We start from the raw sequence: 15296 nt of genomic DNA, 5'->3' as shown, positions 1-15296 counted from the left end.
ATATATACACATCCACTTTATGCAGTTCTTTTCTTTAATCAGCTTAGTATAACAACATTTGTGTCATGTTTCTTTGACATGAATTGTATAGTGTTGTCTGCAGCTACTTAGTGAGTATTAAATTAAATAGCGCACATACAGTAAGTGTGCTATTGCTATTTCCCTCTCCTGCTCGTTCCTTTGAGCAAGGCGTTTCTTTGTCTACATTTAGCTTTGTTTGGACTGCAGCAATGTTAAAGGCAAAGTAGGTTGAACATGAACGGTGAATAGCAGTAGTAGTCACATACAATGTAGGCTAATCAATACAGTCATCACAGTAGGTCATGAAAATAAAGGCCCGGCGCCCCCTCCTCTCCCTCTCTCTCTCTCTCTCTCTCTCCCTTTCTCTTGCTCCCTCTCAAGCTCAAGGTTTAAATGTAAACTTCAATGAATTTATGCAAATGTATTTCACAGTATTCACACACCAAATTATATAGATTATGAATTTATGGTGCGTGTGGTAATGAGAATATTTTACAGCCGAGTCTTCCCTCTGTCTCCTCTCAAGGACAGATCTAATCACCATTGTCCTATGTGGCAGCAATGAGATGCCGTCCACTCAGCCATTACTCAGGATGGCTGAGGCCAGGGGTCTCCGTGGGGACTGACCACTCTCTGTGCTGACAAATTTACCACGTTGGCGCCCGTCCAGCTCGGCCTTTCCTCGTAAAAACCAATCCCAGGTGACTTTCTGAGCTCTTAAAAATGCAGATTGGAAACGCGTACCTGCGGCCTTTCAGAAAATAGACAGATCCGAGCTGTGACGACACAAAAGAGCATCAGCTATTCAAGCAACAACATGTTTATTAGAGAACATCATATACCTTAGATATGCCTTCACTATCACTGCATACTGTTTACACACAACACTTTATCAACGTTACATTGCCAGAGTACCGACGCCATATTTCTTAATATTCAGGGATGAAGAACCAAGCAGACCTGGAAATTTCCATTACCGACATCTGCTCAATATCACATTCTATAATGAGGCAAAGATTTTTTGTTTATTTTTGACAGGAATAGTTTACAGTTTTCATTCATGCTTGTTCCCCGCACTGTCTGGTAATTGTTACAATAGATTATACATTATTGTGCTGGATATATATAATACAAGAGCAATAAAAATGGCCAATACTCTCAATAGGCAACGTGAGATGTATGACGATGGGGAGCTTCCTCTGTGAGTAATGATGAAATAACGACGCGAGACCAATCGCATTAAATCTCTCACGGAAGCACATTAAAAATGATGATTTGTGGTCGAATAAAGGGACAAAACGAAATGTAAGCAGCCTCAGGTGCAAAATATCACAGATGGTAACACACTGAGCTCTTTTCTATAGCACCAATACAGTAGATACATAGAACCGACCAACCTTTAATCATCTGAGTATACTCAGACAGTGAAGACAGCTGGTGAACATCTGTATTTCTGTTTATGTCTGACACAACTCTCCTTCCTTCATCCCTAAACTCAATCCGAGAACCACTTTTTAGAATTGGAATAGAACGATAGCAACAACATCTCTTTTTCATGTACATCATCAATAACATCTAAATGGTCAAACTAACCGAACGATGTGTAAACAGACCACAAGCAAACTAATAATGAACAGTGGGGGAATTCTTAATTATTCTTGTGTAGCAGGACACCATGTTGTGGAATCTATGTACATATTAGTTCTTACATGGCATCGGCTGCCTAGTCTTTAAAATTGATCGTTAATGCGCAACCACGCGTCGATGTTGCCTCGGCGCCAGTTTGTTTGCCAGCAGACAAGCCAGGGTGATTCCCCCGATCTGGGTGAAGGCTAATCCCAAAACAGTGGCGGCGATGTGGAAGACGTTGTCGTTGACCAAACTGAATACTTTGCGGAAGCAGCCGTGCGAGTGGATCCCTGCTTCGACCACTCCCTCGGCGTCGTCTGCAGGCAGAGGTCGGTTCCTGCAACCCTTTCGACGCATGCAGCAGCTGTCGGGCAAGAATATGGAGGTGCTGTTCTCCATTGGCGGGAAGACAATGTGTTCCAGAGCCCAGTCGGAGGTGAGCCAGTCGCGCCAACCCTCCGCCCCGCAACATTGCAAGGCCCTTTGTAGGCTATCTAAGGCATCGGCACGGCCTTCGTCCTCTGCGTATCCTGCCACCGCTCGCTGCAACCCACTACGAAATCCTCCAGCTATGTCTTCACGATAGAAGAGCCCGGACAGTCCAGTTGCCAAACCGCCTATAAGTGCAGCCAGTTGAAAGTAACCATAAGCCCTGAGTACACACGGCAGGTTGGCGGCCACACCCAGGCAACCCAGGAAGCCCCAGGCGGTGACGGCCGCCCCTGTTGCCAGCAGAATGATTGGGGCGTTTGGATAGCGATTAGCGGATAACAACATGTAGTCCGCCAGTGAAATTTGCGCCCACACACCCAGCGTGAAGATGGCCAAGCCGGCAGCCCAGAAGAGGCAGCTGAAGGCCAGGAGACCCAGGCGCAGCAGGTGCATGACTCCCACTGGGCGGCAGCAGGGCGGGGCGGCGCCCGCAGGTGGAGGTCCAGGGGGCGCCAGGGAGGCCTCGGAGCACACAGACAAGGACAAGCGTTGGTGCTGCTGGAGCTGCTGGATCTGCTGGAGCTGCTGCTGCTGGATCTGCTGCTGCTGGATCTGCTCCTGTTGCTCTTGGTAGGGTGACAGCAGGTAGCCAGGGATTGCGGAGGGCCGTCGGGGAAGAGGAGGAGCGGTGAGCCGGTCGAGACTGAGCGGAGACGAGAGCCTTCGTATGGCAAGCCGCTCGTGTTCCAAGTCCAGATCTCTTCTGCAGGGACTTGGCCGAGCCGACAGGGAGTTGTATAGCAATGCAGAGCTCATGATGCCGGCTTCGGCTTTATCTACTCCCCTCTCTCTCTCTTTTACACACTCCCCCTCTCTATCTGTATCACCACCCTCAGTCTTGTGCTCCCTCAACACACAATCCCCCTCCCACTCTTTTATGACTGGATATTAATCCGCCATCAACGCCACTGACACCGGCTGGACTGCAAATCACGTTGATGGCCGTCGCGTTCCCCCGTTATCTGCCTCCACAGCCTCCTTGTTCCCACCTTATTTATCGGGCGTTTTTTTTCCTTCCACCTGCACGGTCACACGGACGCATCCCGGCATCTGCTCGGTCGCTCGCTGTTGCCGTCCCTCTCACTGGCCAAGGTTAGAGGTGTGTGCTATGGGCTGGAGCGACTGTGGAGTCCAACAATGCACACCCTCTCTCGGCGTGGAGGAGGCATCAACCGAACTACTGCCAGCTAAACCAACTTCCAAACTTCCATTTAATCTATCTCTTCCATCTGCCCCATGGCCAGTCAGGACTCATTAAAGCCTCTCAGTTAATTAAAAACATAACATAAGGACAAAGAAAACATTGACATCATGACATGAGAGATGAGAGATGAGAGAGAACTTCCTTCAGTGTGGTCAAAAGTGAAAGGGGCGAAAACAGGGATTCTACCACTGTGGGTTGGAAAGCTGCAGAGGAAAATGAGGCTATTTTTATGATGTTTATAATGAGTTTTTGGACTATAAACATCAGCTCACTGACTCATTTGGGTTTTATGTGCAGCCAGGGCAGAGTGCAGGGGAAATACACCTGACACATGCAGCTTCACATCTCCACGGTGACTCCATTGCAGTCTTATAAATCTAACAATATGTAGAACAGCGGCACGCAAAATGTCCTTTACAGACAGGAAGACCCCACAAATGTCGCCCTTGTCTCCTCAAGATGTCAGTGCACGCTCACTGATGTAGAGATTTAGACAAGAAGACATAGATGTTAACATTTTGTAACAATGCTGTTTAATATCCGGGGATGATTGTCTGGGATTTATATTTAGCGCTAAATGTATCACTGCTATATTTACAGTATCTACTCATGAAAAACACATATTTGATGCTCCAGCACCCTTAAACAATATAAATTATATTAATTTTAAGCACAGTTCCTTGTATGTTTTCTTATTTGGCTTCATCAGTGTTGGTAGAGTCCACAGGTTCCTCTCTGTGGCTCTCCATGTGCCTCTTCAGTTTGTCCTTGGACGGGAATGTTTTCGCACAGCGCTCGCAGTGCGGCTTTAGTGGCTTCTGCCCTAAATGGCCACGCCTGTGTCTCGCCAGCTCGGACGAGCTCTTGAACTTGAGCTCGCACGTGGTGCAGGGATACGGGCGCTCGCCGGTGTGAATGCGCTGGTGGAGCTGAGCCTCACCCAGGGTGAGGAAGGTCTTCTCGCAGTGGTTACAGGGGAACGGCCTCTCCCCCGTGTGGATGAGATTGTGCCTGGTTAGTGCGTACGGTTTGGTGAAGCACTTGCCGCAGTAGCTGCACGGGAATGGACGGGCGCCGCTGTGGGAGACGATGTGTTCCTGCTGCGTCTTCTTGCTCTTGAACCGTTTGTCGCACTGCGGACACGAGTAGGGTCGCTCGTCCACGTGGCACCTGTGGTGTTTGGAGAGCTCTCCCTGGGACAGGAAGCTCTTCCCGCACTGGGAGCAGAGGAAAGGCTTCTCCCCCGTGTGCATCCTCTCGTGTCGGGCCAGGACGGACACCAGCGTGAACCTCTTGGGGCAGTGGGAGCACTGGAAAGGCCTCTCGCCCGTGTGGACCCGGAGGTGTTTCCTCAGCGTGAAGCGGAGGGAGAACTGTTTATTGCACTGATTGCACTTGTAAGGACGCTCACCTGTGTGGGTGGATGAGTGCCTCTTCACGTCAGACCTGCGGGTAAACGTCTTGTCGCACTGCGGGCACTTATACTGCCGCTTGACCCGGTGCACCTGCCTGTGCTGGGAGCGTGCCAGCAGGGTGTCAAAGCCTTCGCCACACTGCTGACATATGTAGCGCCGACTGGTGCCGTGGGACTTCCTGTGCTGGAGCAGCTCAGAGGGCGAGGGGAAACTCTGGCCGCAAATGGAGCAAATCTGAGGGAGCTGAGTGTCCTGCGAGTGGCACTTCTTGTGGTGGACGGTCAATGAGCGGAGGTTGGCGAAGGAGCTCCCGCACGTCTGGCAGGAGAAGGAGACGTCCACCCCGTGGTTCTTGTTCTCGTGCTTGACCAGATCCCATGAGTGCTGGAAGGTGCGGTCGCACTGCGAGCAGCTGAAAGGTCTTTCCCCAGTGTGCGTGAGCTGGTGTCTCCTGACATCAGAAGTTCTGGTGAACGTCTTGCCGCACGTCTCGCATGTCAGGGCTTTCCGTCTGCCAGGGGACCGAGACACGTTACCACTTGGGCTTCGATTACGAGGCTGCTCTGTGTCACCTCGGGGGAAAAGCTTGATCGATGTGAATATTTCATCAGTGCTGGTGGGAGACGGAGTAAATTTGGCTCCATCCGTCTTTGTTGCCATGAGAGTCCTGTAGACCTCTGTTTGGACACTCTGCATGTGGAAGTGAGGGGGGCTGTTGGTCTCCGCTTTGTGGAAGGGACACTGTGCACAGGAGAAGAGGATGGATGTCACTCGTCCTTCATCATCTGCATGGGGGTTACATGAAGAATGAGACCAATGTAGTGTAATACGGATGTGACGGTCGTGTCATTAGGTGTCATTAATGTTTTGTGTACCTGTGTCGATTCCTCTGACAGCGATGACAGATGGAGCGAAGGAGTCATCAGCTTTGGTCCTGATGAAACGAGAAAGTGCTGCATTATCGAGATCAAACATTCCCTTACCATAATGAAAGATTATTTACAGTATAAAATAGCGTCTGTACGTTTTGGGCTCTCCGTTAGTTTCCTTCTGCGATCTCTTAAACTTCTTGAGCGCCTGCTGCCAACTCGGCGACGTCTTTGTTTGCAGACGAGAAGATCGCCGCACGATCGCCAAAGACGATGGAGTCTCAGAGGTCGCCGCTTCGCTGGAGGCATCGGTAAAAGCCTCATCGTCAACAGAGGCGAATTCATTGGCTGGCTCCTTCACCTCCTCCACAATGTTTTCGCCCTGCTTAGTTTGTTCGCTCGCTTCATGTGTTTCCTGCATTATTCCTTCATCCGTAGCATTTCCCGTCCCTATCTCATCATTCAGAGATGTTTCGGCATCATCTGTCTTCTCCGTTGGCACGTCTTGACCAAGAGCTTCCTTTCTCAACGCAAAGGTTTTAGTGAGCGTCTCCAGCGCTTTAGCGATATCCACAGCTTCACTCACTTCCTCTGCCCTCGAGCTCGCCGTCTCCTCAGTGACGGGGTTTTCCACTCTTTCAGCCACTATCTCTTCCTCATAGAAATCGGTTTGATCTTGCACCTCGGTTGACTCAATCATTTCTTCTTCCACCTCAGTTTCTCCCACTTCAACCTCAGTGTAGATGGTCACTATATTATACTGGTCTCCTCCAACAAAACTGATGGGGTTTAATAAGTTAGCGTAGTTGTGGATCGATCCCCGTCCGATGGAAATATTTGTTTTCTGGGAAGGAGGAATGGATAAAGCAGACATGATGCAGCTGCCGATAGTAGATGAAGGCCCATCTATAAAAGACAAACGAGGGGACATTAAGTCATCGGCTCCCATTGCTGATGTTTAAACTACACTTTAAAACTGATACTTACATGGCATCTTCAGCAGCCCATGACTCTTGTAGTGCTTGTAGATCAAACTCAGCTCTTCAGGCGTGGACTGAACACATTCCTGCAACTCTGCAGGTGCAGAACCCAGCCAGGCTGCGGCCTAGAATCGTTATCATAGCACAATCAGGTTCTTCATAACGTGCTCGAGATACTGCCAATGTCAAACCAACATGTCCCCTTGCTGTATACCTGTTTAAGGTCTGGTACTGGAAACAGCTTTTCCAGTTTTGAGAGCAGCTCCCACAATAATACATGTACAGCAGCGTCATATTTTGACCCATATTCCACTGGGAACACTTCCTGTAAGACAAATTGATAGAAATGTCACCTTACATTTGCTATAGCCACACTTTTTAAGATTGCTTTGAGGTGTAGACGATTCAAATCTGCCTGACCTGGAAGAAGTACGCTCTCTCAGTTGGATCTTTCAGCAGGCTTTGAACAAGTGCAATAAACGTGGATTCTGTTGTTTTCACCTCTGTGTCCCGGTACTGTGAAGATTACAATTGCGTCATTAAAAGTATCATTATGTACTCACAAACCAAGAGACAATTTAACAACAATAGGGCAGTGTGATTGTGCAAAGTCTTTATTTAGCTTGAACTGAGCTTACATCTGTGTTTGCAGAGGTAATTGGGAGTCTATCCAAGTAGCTCTGGATCATCTGAGAATCAACTGAACCTCGACTTGAGTCTTTGCATAGCTCCAGAATGAGCTGAAACACAAACACATCTATTTAGTTCAAAATCGGTGAAATTGGCTGCAGTAACAACTTTTCTTCCTTCTCACCCTCGCTCTCAGACCCAGAATGAGCTGGGCTCTCTGTGTGTGGTTTATCAGTCCTGGAATCGTCTCTGTCACCATGAACACAAACTCCTGAAGCTTCTCGTAATTCATCACGTCTTTCTGCTTTGCCACCTGCCACATGGCAGCGGACAGAAGCTGCAGTGGAGGCAGAAGGAGGCGCAGAGATGACAGAGGCAGGCCTGTCTCTGACACAGAGGAAGGTGTAGTGTCAGACATGCTCGATAGAGGGCATTGTCGAGCACATTAAGCAGCTTAACTACAAACTCCACAACAACACTTTATCCTTGGCTTTATCTTGGATTCATTTGATATTCTTTTCTATTTTTTGGTAACTAATTCAGAGTCGTATTACTTTGTTACAGAAAGGAAATTTGATAGCAAATAGAAATGGTATGATCTATGTGTAGACTAGCAATATCACTGTGAAGTAGTATAATTGCTGGACAAAATGTATTCATAATCTCATTAGAATCGAATTTTGACGGTGTGTGTTACTAACACAGCTATTAAGGTGGTGAAATTGAAAATGTGATATGAGTCATTAAATTCTAGAGGTGACAAAGCTGACAAGTTGCAGATGTATCGATTGATTCCATTGAATAGACAGACCCCGCTAGGCTGTTTGACTAGGACATTCACACATTATATTGTGTTAGAATCAGATATGATCGTTAAAATACATACCGTTTGTTTTCCCAGTTAACCCACACCCTTCCATTAGTGCAACACGACTCCCGTGACGTTGAAAATAAACGTAAAATAATGTTATATGATTTGGTGGCTAACATGCGCTGTTAGAACGCAAACACCCGTTTCCTCAACTTTTCTCCTACGTTTCCTCTCTTCAAAATAAAAACCGGTTTAGCCTTATTATTTGGGTTGCAGCTCTCATAATACTTTCACTTTGGACTGTAAAATAACGTCAAACACACAAAAATGTGATCATTCAGTTGTGGAAATAAATAAAACATTACTCGGAAAAAATGAAAAGAGGAAATAAACAAGAAATAAACAATATATTTGTTGATCCGTCATGAAATTGATATCACAATTGACAACGACTTTGTGAATAATTACACTTTTTGTGTATTTTAGTTTTTATCTATCTTTTGTTTTTTATATATGTTTTTTTACACATTTCCTTAACATCATCAGCAAAACGCAGACAGGAATAGCAGCTTCAAAATAAAAGCTCAAAGAACAAATCCTATTGGCTGATAGACACGGAAGCGTACAGCCGTACGTGACATCACGCCGTGATCACAGTCTAGTCACATGAATCGTTCCAAGTACAGAATTTCATCATCCTTGTTTTTGTGAAGAAAGACTTTCGCCTTTAAACACTAAAACTGCATAAATATCTGCACAGCGTCTGAAAAACCTGACATGGATGAGGACGGGCTGCCGATTGTGGGATCAGGAGTTGATCTCACTAAGGTTGGTAGCTGCTAGTTAGCCTCTTACAGAGCAAATATGCAAAACAAGCTACAATAAACAGAATTCTGCTCCATAACATGTATAGTTAATTTACTGTGTTGCGTAGAAACCACAATATCATTAAAACAGCTGAGTATATGCTGCTATTTTTTTTAATTTGGACTTTGCAACCACCATTGTTGTCATCTGCTCCTTGCAAGGGGAAATAGTTACATTTACTATCTTTACCAATACACAATTAAACTCGTTCGCACAATACCTATTTCAACATTAACCCTTTTCACCACACCTCCACTCCACTCCACTCATGGCTGTATGGTCTGTGTGTGTGTCCCCCTCAGGTTCCTGCCATACAGCAGAGAAGAATCGTGGCCCATCTCAATCAGTTCATTGTGCACACAGTCAGGTTCTTAAATCGATTTTCCACCGTTTGTGAAGAGGTTTGTACGTCTCCTTCCACAGATTACTCCCGTCATAGTTCTGACCTTTTGCTTTGGTCGAAGAATTACTTCAATTGAATTAGTTAATTTCCTGCCATTTCCTGTCATACTTGCATCCCGCAGAAACTTTCAAACATCTCCCTCCGCATACAACAGATTGAAACAACCCTGGGTATTTTGGAGGCCAAGGTGGGTTCTTCATCTTTGTGTTCATTGTGTCTGTTCTTTGTGGCCTTTATCACATGTTGTCATGCATTGTCACGTTCTGATCAGCTGTCCTCCATCCCTGGCCTGGATGAAGTCACAGTCGATGGAGTCGGCCCGCAGCGAACTGTGGAGGCCAACGGACCTACAGCCAGTCACGTAGATGGACCCTCAGCAGGGCCCTTGCCACCTGCGGAGGTAATCACGCACAAAACACACACAGTTACGCAATACTACACAGCAGCATTACCTAGACTGCCTCTTTCCTCTTATGCAGACTCCACAGAGTGCACCAGCAGTTGTTGTAGCAGAGCAGAAAGCACCTGCAGAAAATGTCATGACGGTGGCCAAAGATCCACGTTATGCCCGATACTTGAAAATGGTTCAAGTGGTAAGTCGGCCATTTCTAACGTACAGCTTAGAAACTTGTGTCTTGTTTGTCAAGTTACATATGTTAAACGTGTGTGCTCCTGTCTTCTGGCGGTTTGTCACTTTGCTTTGTTCCTGGAAGTGCGTCTCCGCCTCAGTATGTGCTTTGTCCTCATCCAGGGCGTTCCCGTTATGGCCATTAGGAATAAAATGGTGATGGACGGCTTGGACCCCAATTTGCTTGAGTGAGTGTTATGCCACCTTTCTCCAACGTGTTTATAGTAAATCTACATTCACGCAGAAGTCACCTTATCCAACCATTATCCCCCTTGTTGCAGCACGCCCGACGCCCCTGTGCCCGACGGAGGAAAGAGGACCAATGAGGATCAAGACGGTGATGCCAACACCTCTGACAGCGAATCGTCTTTCAGCGACTGACGACGTTTTCTGTCCTCTGTCCTCCACATCGCACACAGCTTCCTGTCGAATTCATCCATCGCCATTAATGCTTCTGAATGAGGAGACTGGGACGTGATGGACGCAGATGCCTGGCGCCTGAAACAGGAAACTCCATGAGAGCGGATGAACTTTCAACGTGAAAGAGCTGAAATGGTCCTCTTCAGTTTTGATACGTCAGTGGCAGTTTTGATACGTTTTGCTACATTTGTCAGAAGTAAAGAATGATGTAATTAGTAGTCGAAGTAGTATTTGTACAAATACTAACTATTGTTAATTTGTTGTCACACCATTCTCTCAGTCTAAAGGAGTTTCTTCATGTGAACACTCTTTCATTCATTTGCAGTTTCAGATTTTAGAAAGATACTTTGTATGAATGTGAAACACAGATGTTGAAACGCGTGGAGTTTCAGCGGGAGGAACGAACGAATACCACAATGATTATTCAGGGAAAGGTTCAACTGCGGCATAACAGGAAGTGAAATTTATAGCGTTGACGTTAATAGCGTAACATTCTTCAGTGTTTCTGAACTCACTGTGGTCGTATCATCATGGCTAATGTTGCATTTAACTTTCTGTTGTAATGTTAAGTAAATTCGTGAGTTTTGCCATTCAAATGTGTTCATATTTACATTGATTAACAAAATATCACACATGGCACAATTATGGAACAAGTAACAAACTTGCACTATGAGTGAAACGTTTAAATCTTTGCTAGAAAGACTACAAATGTAAAATCACATTTTGTTTGTATCTGCTTCTGCGGTCTCTGTCGTCCCAGTAATGAAAACCTGTGACAGCAAACCCCAGACAGTCAAACATCGTCCTCGTTGGTCTGTCTTACTACAGTACGATGACTGTAAAAAAGTATCGTGAAGTTGTGAAAGCACTTTGTGTTGTGAAATGTCAGTTTTTCCTCGAATAAGCACTTGCATATGTTGCTTAAAAAAGTGTATCTTTATTTGTCAGCCTCCATGATATACATACTGTACATTAATGTCAAAGGCAAGATGGCACAGATACAAAATGAAATCCCTTGTTGGTTTTATCTGTAATACAATACAGTACTCTGCTTTAAGGCAAATGCCACCAGATGATCCATTTCACAAAAAGGGCCTTGCTCAAGGGCAATGCCAGGCACAATTGGTACAATTTCAACCTCATATTGATTAAAATCATGTTGCAGCTCTTTAAAACGTCAGGCAGACGATTTTAAAATATTGATTAATACTCCATTTGTGTTCTCTCCAGTTGTGTTACTTTTGTAGCAAAATACTGGTTAAAGAAACGTGTAGTATGCTGTGGAGAAGATAGCATTTAAGATTCCTGATCAGTGTGGTCTCCCTGGGCAAACTAATGGACTGGTTTCTGCAGTAAAAAGCTCTCTGAAGGACACACTGATACCGTTCACTTCGTTATCAGACTCCCTACCTGATAACCAAACCCCGTTAAAGGCTGAATTGAACTGAATCACATCAGAAACAAGCAGCTCTGTGATCCTAATACGAAAGGTAAGGAGTTTAATGATAACTAGAAGGAATATTGTTGACATTGTGGGAGTTTTGGAGTCATATTTTTAACTTGACAGCTCAGACTAAACAGCCGTGTTAGAAAGCTCCTGAGTGGTGATCGGGCCTAAAGACAGACTCCTTAATTAGATTGAGAGTTCATACAGGCCAGGAATGCTGCAGAAGGACAAGGGGGGAAACAGTTTCCTATAATATGGCACCTTTAATCACATGCACACTGATCATGTGTTGACAATGTGATGAACTTCTCTTATTGGTGGTCGACAGGATGTGCGCTGCTGGCATGGCAACGGTGCCGAGCAAAGTGCAAGTAGATATTTCTTCGGCACAAAGCCGTTGTGTGTGTAATAAAATCATTTGTGATCGTATAAAAAGGTAAAAAGGTACATATATAAAAACCCTGGTTCATTTCTTGAAACCACAACAGACCTCACAGGCAGCCAGTTGTACAACTTCCATAAATAACAACGCAAGACCCACAAAAGCAGCATACATAAAAGTTAATACAGCACATTTAAGACCTGAGAAGCTTTATACAATACTTCCCCGGGAGTTCAAAGGTCGATCAAGAATCCTCCTCGTACTCTGTTTTCACTCGTAGGGTAAACATCTGTGGGAAACCAAACGGGCAGTAAAATAAGAATCCATTCCAGGCGAAACGTGCTTCCTTGTCTAGACTTGGACTCCATACCCACTTTAAAGTCGTGGATGTACGTCAAGAAGTAGCAGATGAAGCTGAAGGCGACGATCCACTCGTTCACGGCGCTGGCCATGTAGTAGGGGTAGTCCTGAAAGAGAGAAACAAAGGCTGATATATATACAGTCACTCAGCTTCTCTTTAAGTCTGAAACGGCTCACTTAGTCATAATATGTATACACCTGTGGATATAAACTATGTTTCTTATATATACTATATATTCATTGCTTGTACCTGTGACATGCAATGACAATAAAGTTAAATCTATTATATATGATATAGTTATTATATCATTAGAACAAGACAGATTTCACCCAGGCTTGTTCAGTCAGAGTTTATATGTTTGTATGAGTGTACTTCTTGTTTTTACACATTATACTGCACATTAAACTTGCATGACTCCATATACTTAATGTAACTCAAATTTAAATAATATGAAAATGGAAGCTTACCTTGTCCAGTGGGTTCCTGTGCAGCCTGGTTTGATTCACGAATGATGCACAGATGACAGCTGAGTTGTCGTTTAAGGACCACAACCTTTCACCCTAAAGGCTTGCAATTATAATACACTTATGAAACCTAAACATGTCAAAGGATACTCGGGAAAAGTGCCAAGAAGGCAATCGTGGCCATCACTGTGCGCACATAACACACAGCCATGGAGGATCCATATGGATATGCACGATATGAGATGATGGACTGGAGGACTGTGTACAACACGCCACAGAAGAAGAACAGCACAGCTCCTATATCATGAACTTTGGTCACTGTTGTTTCCTGTCATACACAAAAAAAGATTAATTAGTAATTCCAATATGATCATTGAGGTTTGAAAATCATCGTCAATCCTTTCTTAATGACATGAATTTGTCTTTCTTTGCTCTTAGAAATTGATACTTTATGAAGTGCAGTAAAGATGTACATGTAGTGTACTAAAAAAGCAACTTTTAATGATTTAGCAGTGGAAAACAAAACACACAAGTGCAGTTTCTGATCTTTGAGTCTAAAAATGAAGTTTAAGCTTGGTTGTTGACTTTATCGACTCACAGAGGAAAAACACAAATGTTTCTGATGTCATTAGTCGTGAATTCAGTGTTTGGTGGAAATAGCTAACCTGTAGCTTTTAGGTGGCAAATGAAAGCCAAAATCAATTTACCTGGAAAGTCGCAACTATACACATGGTCAAACATGAGGCAATCCCAACCCAGAAAGCAACTTTATTCAGCTTTGGAGAAACCACGTTGGTTTCCTCACTCAGCTTCTCCACGTATTTGTATCTGGCATATATGGTGGCAATTCCTGTGGAGGAGTTAAACACTTTATTTGCACTGATTCGCCTCAATGAGGACTGAGTACTCATTGAATCACATTTTGGAAGAACAATTGCTTTACATCAAACATTCCCAGTCATAAGGTCTACTTTCGCTTTCTTCAAAAAGAGGAAGTGGTCATATGGGGGGAACCATAGGAAAGCCCAGACTGCTGATGTTGATCATATGCCCACACTGCTGATATCATACCTGCACATGCGGTGATTACAGTCATCATCCCAAACACGCAGCTTTCTGGTGGCAATGCGCCTGTATCACTACAAAGACAAAACAACAATTGAAACACACATAACGCATCATAGCTTCCTATTTGCGCAACATTTGACGCAAAGTAATGTGACTTTGACCTAAATTTCCGATGATTCATCGCCTGGGCGTCTTCATGTGAGACAAAAGTACAATTTTAGAGTGAAAAGCAGCAGAGTGGAAGCTGAAAGTCGCGTTGTGACCTTAAATAACATCTGCTTACTGTAGCGCAGCTGCGGGGTTGATCTGCAGCCAAGTGAACGACGAGGAAAACGAAAGTTACATACAAAGAACCCACGCTTCTCTCTGGACTTCAATCATATTTTAAACAAAACAACCTCATGAAATACCATCTGTAGGTTTGACATATTCAGCACCAAATCTCGATTGTCTCTCAAAAATGTCAGTGAATATATCAATAAAACGCGTAACCTACCTTATGTATGGGAAGACCACATCGACATCACCTCTAAAAATCGCGATCAGGTAAGGGACAATGAAGGTGCAAGACGACCAGATGACCAAAAACACGGGCAGAGCGCAGAGACCTTGATTGAACCAAAACATCTCAGAGAGCTTTTACGCCTAACGTCCACGTACGTCGGTAACATGTGAGTGTCAGTAGATTGATCCAGGGGGTGAAAGATGACGCTATACAACAGAAAAACAGAAGAAGTTCTGTTCAAGGGCAGCTGTTGTCTCTGAGAGAGAGAGAGAGAGAGAGAGAGAGAGAGAGAGAGAGAGAGAGAGAGAGAGAAAGAGAGCGAGAGAGAGCGAGAGAGAGAACTTGGCCTCTGACGATGATAATGAAGAGTTAATTTGATCTCTTCTCCAAAACCTCTGTAGACCTGCCCACACAAGCACAACCAACAGTAGTCATCATCTAAGCCCCCTTTCTTTCTTTCTTTCTTTCTTTCTTTCTTTCTTTCTTTCTTTCTTTCTTTCTTTCCTTCTTCTTGGGTAATGACATCTTCATTACCCAATTATAATTATTACCTTCATTATAATTATATTGGGTTTACCGTACTTTTTCATTCAACCTGCTTATACATCATTTGAAATATTACTCAATAATTATTCTATGGAGAAATCGGTTAACCCCTTAAATGACCAGGATGTCTGCATTAATTTCTCCTTTAATGGGT

General features: G+C 44.6%; 4 protein-coding genes across 5 annotated transcripts; 1 reads left to right on the top strand and 3 right to left on the bottom strand.

The window, feature by feature from the left end:
- Positions 1-1618: 1618 nt before the first annotated feature.
- Positions 1619-2959, bottom strand: LOC143007582 (tetraspanin-7-like). Its single transcript, XM_076158985.1, has one exon. The coding sequence runs from the start codon at positions 2896-2898 to the stop codon at positions 1765-1767; it is 1134 nt and encodes a 377-aa protein (XP_076015100.1). The 5' UTR covers positions 2899-2959; the 3' UTR covers positions 1619-1764.
- Positions 2960-3853: 894 nt separating this feature from the next.
- LOC143007581 (uncharacterized) lies at positions 3854-8264 on the bottom strand. Of its 2 annotated transcripts, none has more exons than XM_076158983.1 (9): positions 8127-8264; positions 7425-7627; positions 7249-7350; positions 7031-7126; positions 6825-6935; positions 6618-6735; positions 5786-6536; positions 5637-5695; positions 3854-5546 (listed from the first exon to the last, which is right to left on the bottom strand). In XM_076158983.1, exons 1-9 carry the CDS (start codon positions 8158-8160, stop codon positions 4039-4041), a joined length of 2982 nt encoding a protein of 993 aa, XP_076015098.1. In that variant the 5' UTR covers positions 8161-8264; the 3' UTR covers positions 3854-4038. The 2 variants fall into 2 exon arrangements, with proteins under 2 accessions (XP_076015098.1, XP_076015099.1); XM_076158984.1 differs by having other exon boundaries at positions 7425-7621.
- Positions 8265-8677: 413 nt separating this feature from the next.
- Positions 8678-10965, top strand: washc3 (WASH complex subunit 3). The gene is made up of 7 exons (XM_076158933.1): positions 8678-8879; positions 9221-9319; positions 9443-9508; positions 9593-9721; positions 9801-9914; positions 10073-10137; positions 10231-10965. Exons 1-7 carry the CDS (start codon positions 8829-8831, stop codon positions 10328-10330), a joined length of 624 nt encoding a protein of 207 aa, XP_076015048.1. The 5' UTR covers positions 8678-8828; the 3' UTR covers positions 10331-10965.
- A 321-nt stretch (positions 10966-11286) lies between these two features.
- dram1 (DNA-damage regulated autophagy modulator 1) lies at positions 11287-14921 on the bottom strand. The gene is made up of 7 exons (XM_076158932.1): positions 14588-14921; positions 14095-14162; positions 13731-13873; positions 13174-13351; positions 13027-13085; positions 12573-12665; positions 11287-12487 (listed from the first exon to the last, which is right to left on the bottom strand). The coding sequence occupies exons 1-7, from the start codon at positions 14716-14718 to the stop codon at positions 12443-12445; spliced, it is 717 nt and encodes a 238-aa protein (XP_076015047.1). The 5' UTR covers positions 14719-14921; the 3' UTR covers positions 11287-12442.
- Between the last annotated feature and the right edge of the window lie 375 nt (positions 14922-15296).

The sequence above is a fragment of the Genypterus blacodes genome, unplaced genomic scaffold (genome assembly GCF_046128005.1).
Source record: "Genypterus blacodes isolate CSIRO-AG114 ecotype Tasmania unplaced genomic scaffold, CSIRO-AGI_Gbla_v1 ptg000090l_1, whole genome shotgun sequence".
NCBI lineage: Eukaryota > Metazoa > Chordata > Actinopteri > Ophidiiformes > Ophidiidae > Genypterus > Genypterus blacodes.
The sequence above is the reverse complement of the archived record's forward strand: the minus strand, read 5'-3'. Positions and strand labels throughout refer to the sequence as shown.

What these genes read in the sequence shown, in the direction of transcription:
- LOC143007582 (XM_076158985.1), bottom strand. Translation starts at nt 2,898, where the DNA reads ATGAGCTCTGCATTGCTATACAACTCCCTGTCGGCTCGGCCAAGTCCC.
- LOC143007581 (XM_076158983.1), bottom strand. Translation starts at nt 8,160, where the DNA reads ATGGAAGGGTGTGGGTTAACTGGGAAAACAAACG. An exon ending in TTACCTCTGCAAACACAGAT is followed by an intron (nt 7,127 to 7,248) that starts GTAAGCTCAGTT and finishes TAATCTTCACAG; the next exon opens with TACCGGGACACAGAGGTGAA. An exon ending in AGAGAGCGTACTTCTTCCAG is followed by an intron (nt 6,936 to 7,030) that starts GTCAGGCAGATT and finishes TTTGTCTTACAG; the next exon opens with GAAGTGTTCCCAGTGGAATA.
- washc3 (XM_076158933.1), top strand. Translation starts at nt 8,829, where the DNA reads ATGGATGAGGACGGGCTGCCGATTGTGGGATCAGGAGTTGATCTCACT. An exon ending in CAGGAGTTGATCTCACTAAG is followed by an intron (nt 8,880 to 9,220) that starts GTTGGTAGCTGC and finishes TGTCCCCCTCAG; the next exon opens with GTTCCTGCCATACAGCAGAG. An exon ending in TTGGACCCCAATTTGCTTGA is followed by an intron (nt 10,138 to 10,230) that starts GTGAGTGTTATG and finishes CCCTTGTTGCAG; the next exon opens with CACGCCCGACGCCCCTGTGC.
- dram1 (XM_076158932.1), bottom strand. Translation starts at nt 14,718, where the DNA reads ATGTTTTGGTTCAATCAAGGTCTCTGCGCTCTGCCCGTGTTTTTGGTC. An exon ending in GTGGTCTTCCCATACATAAG is followed by an intron (nt 14,163 to 14,587) that starts GTAGGTTACGCG and finishes TTGTCTTTGTAG; the next exon opens with TGATACAGGCGCATTGCCAC. An exon ending in GTATAGTTGCGACTTTCCAG is followed by an intron (nt 13,352 to 13,730) that starts GTAAATTGATTT and finishes TGTGTATGACAG; the next exon opens with GAAACAACAGTGACCAAAGT.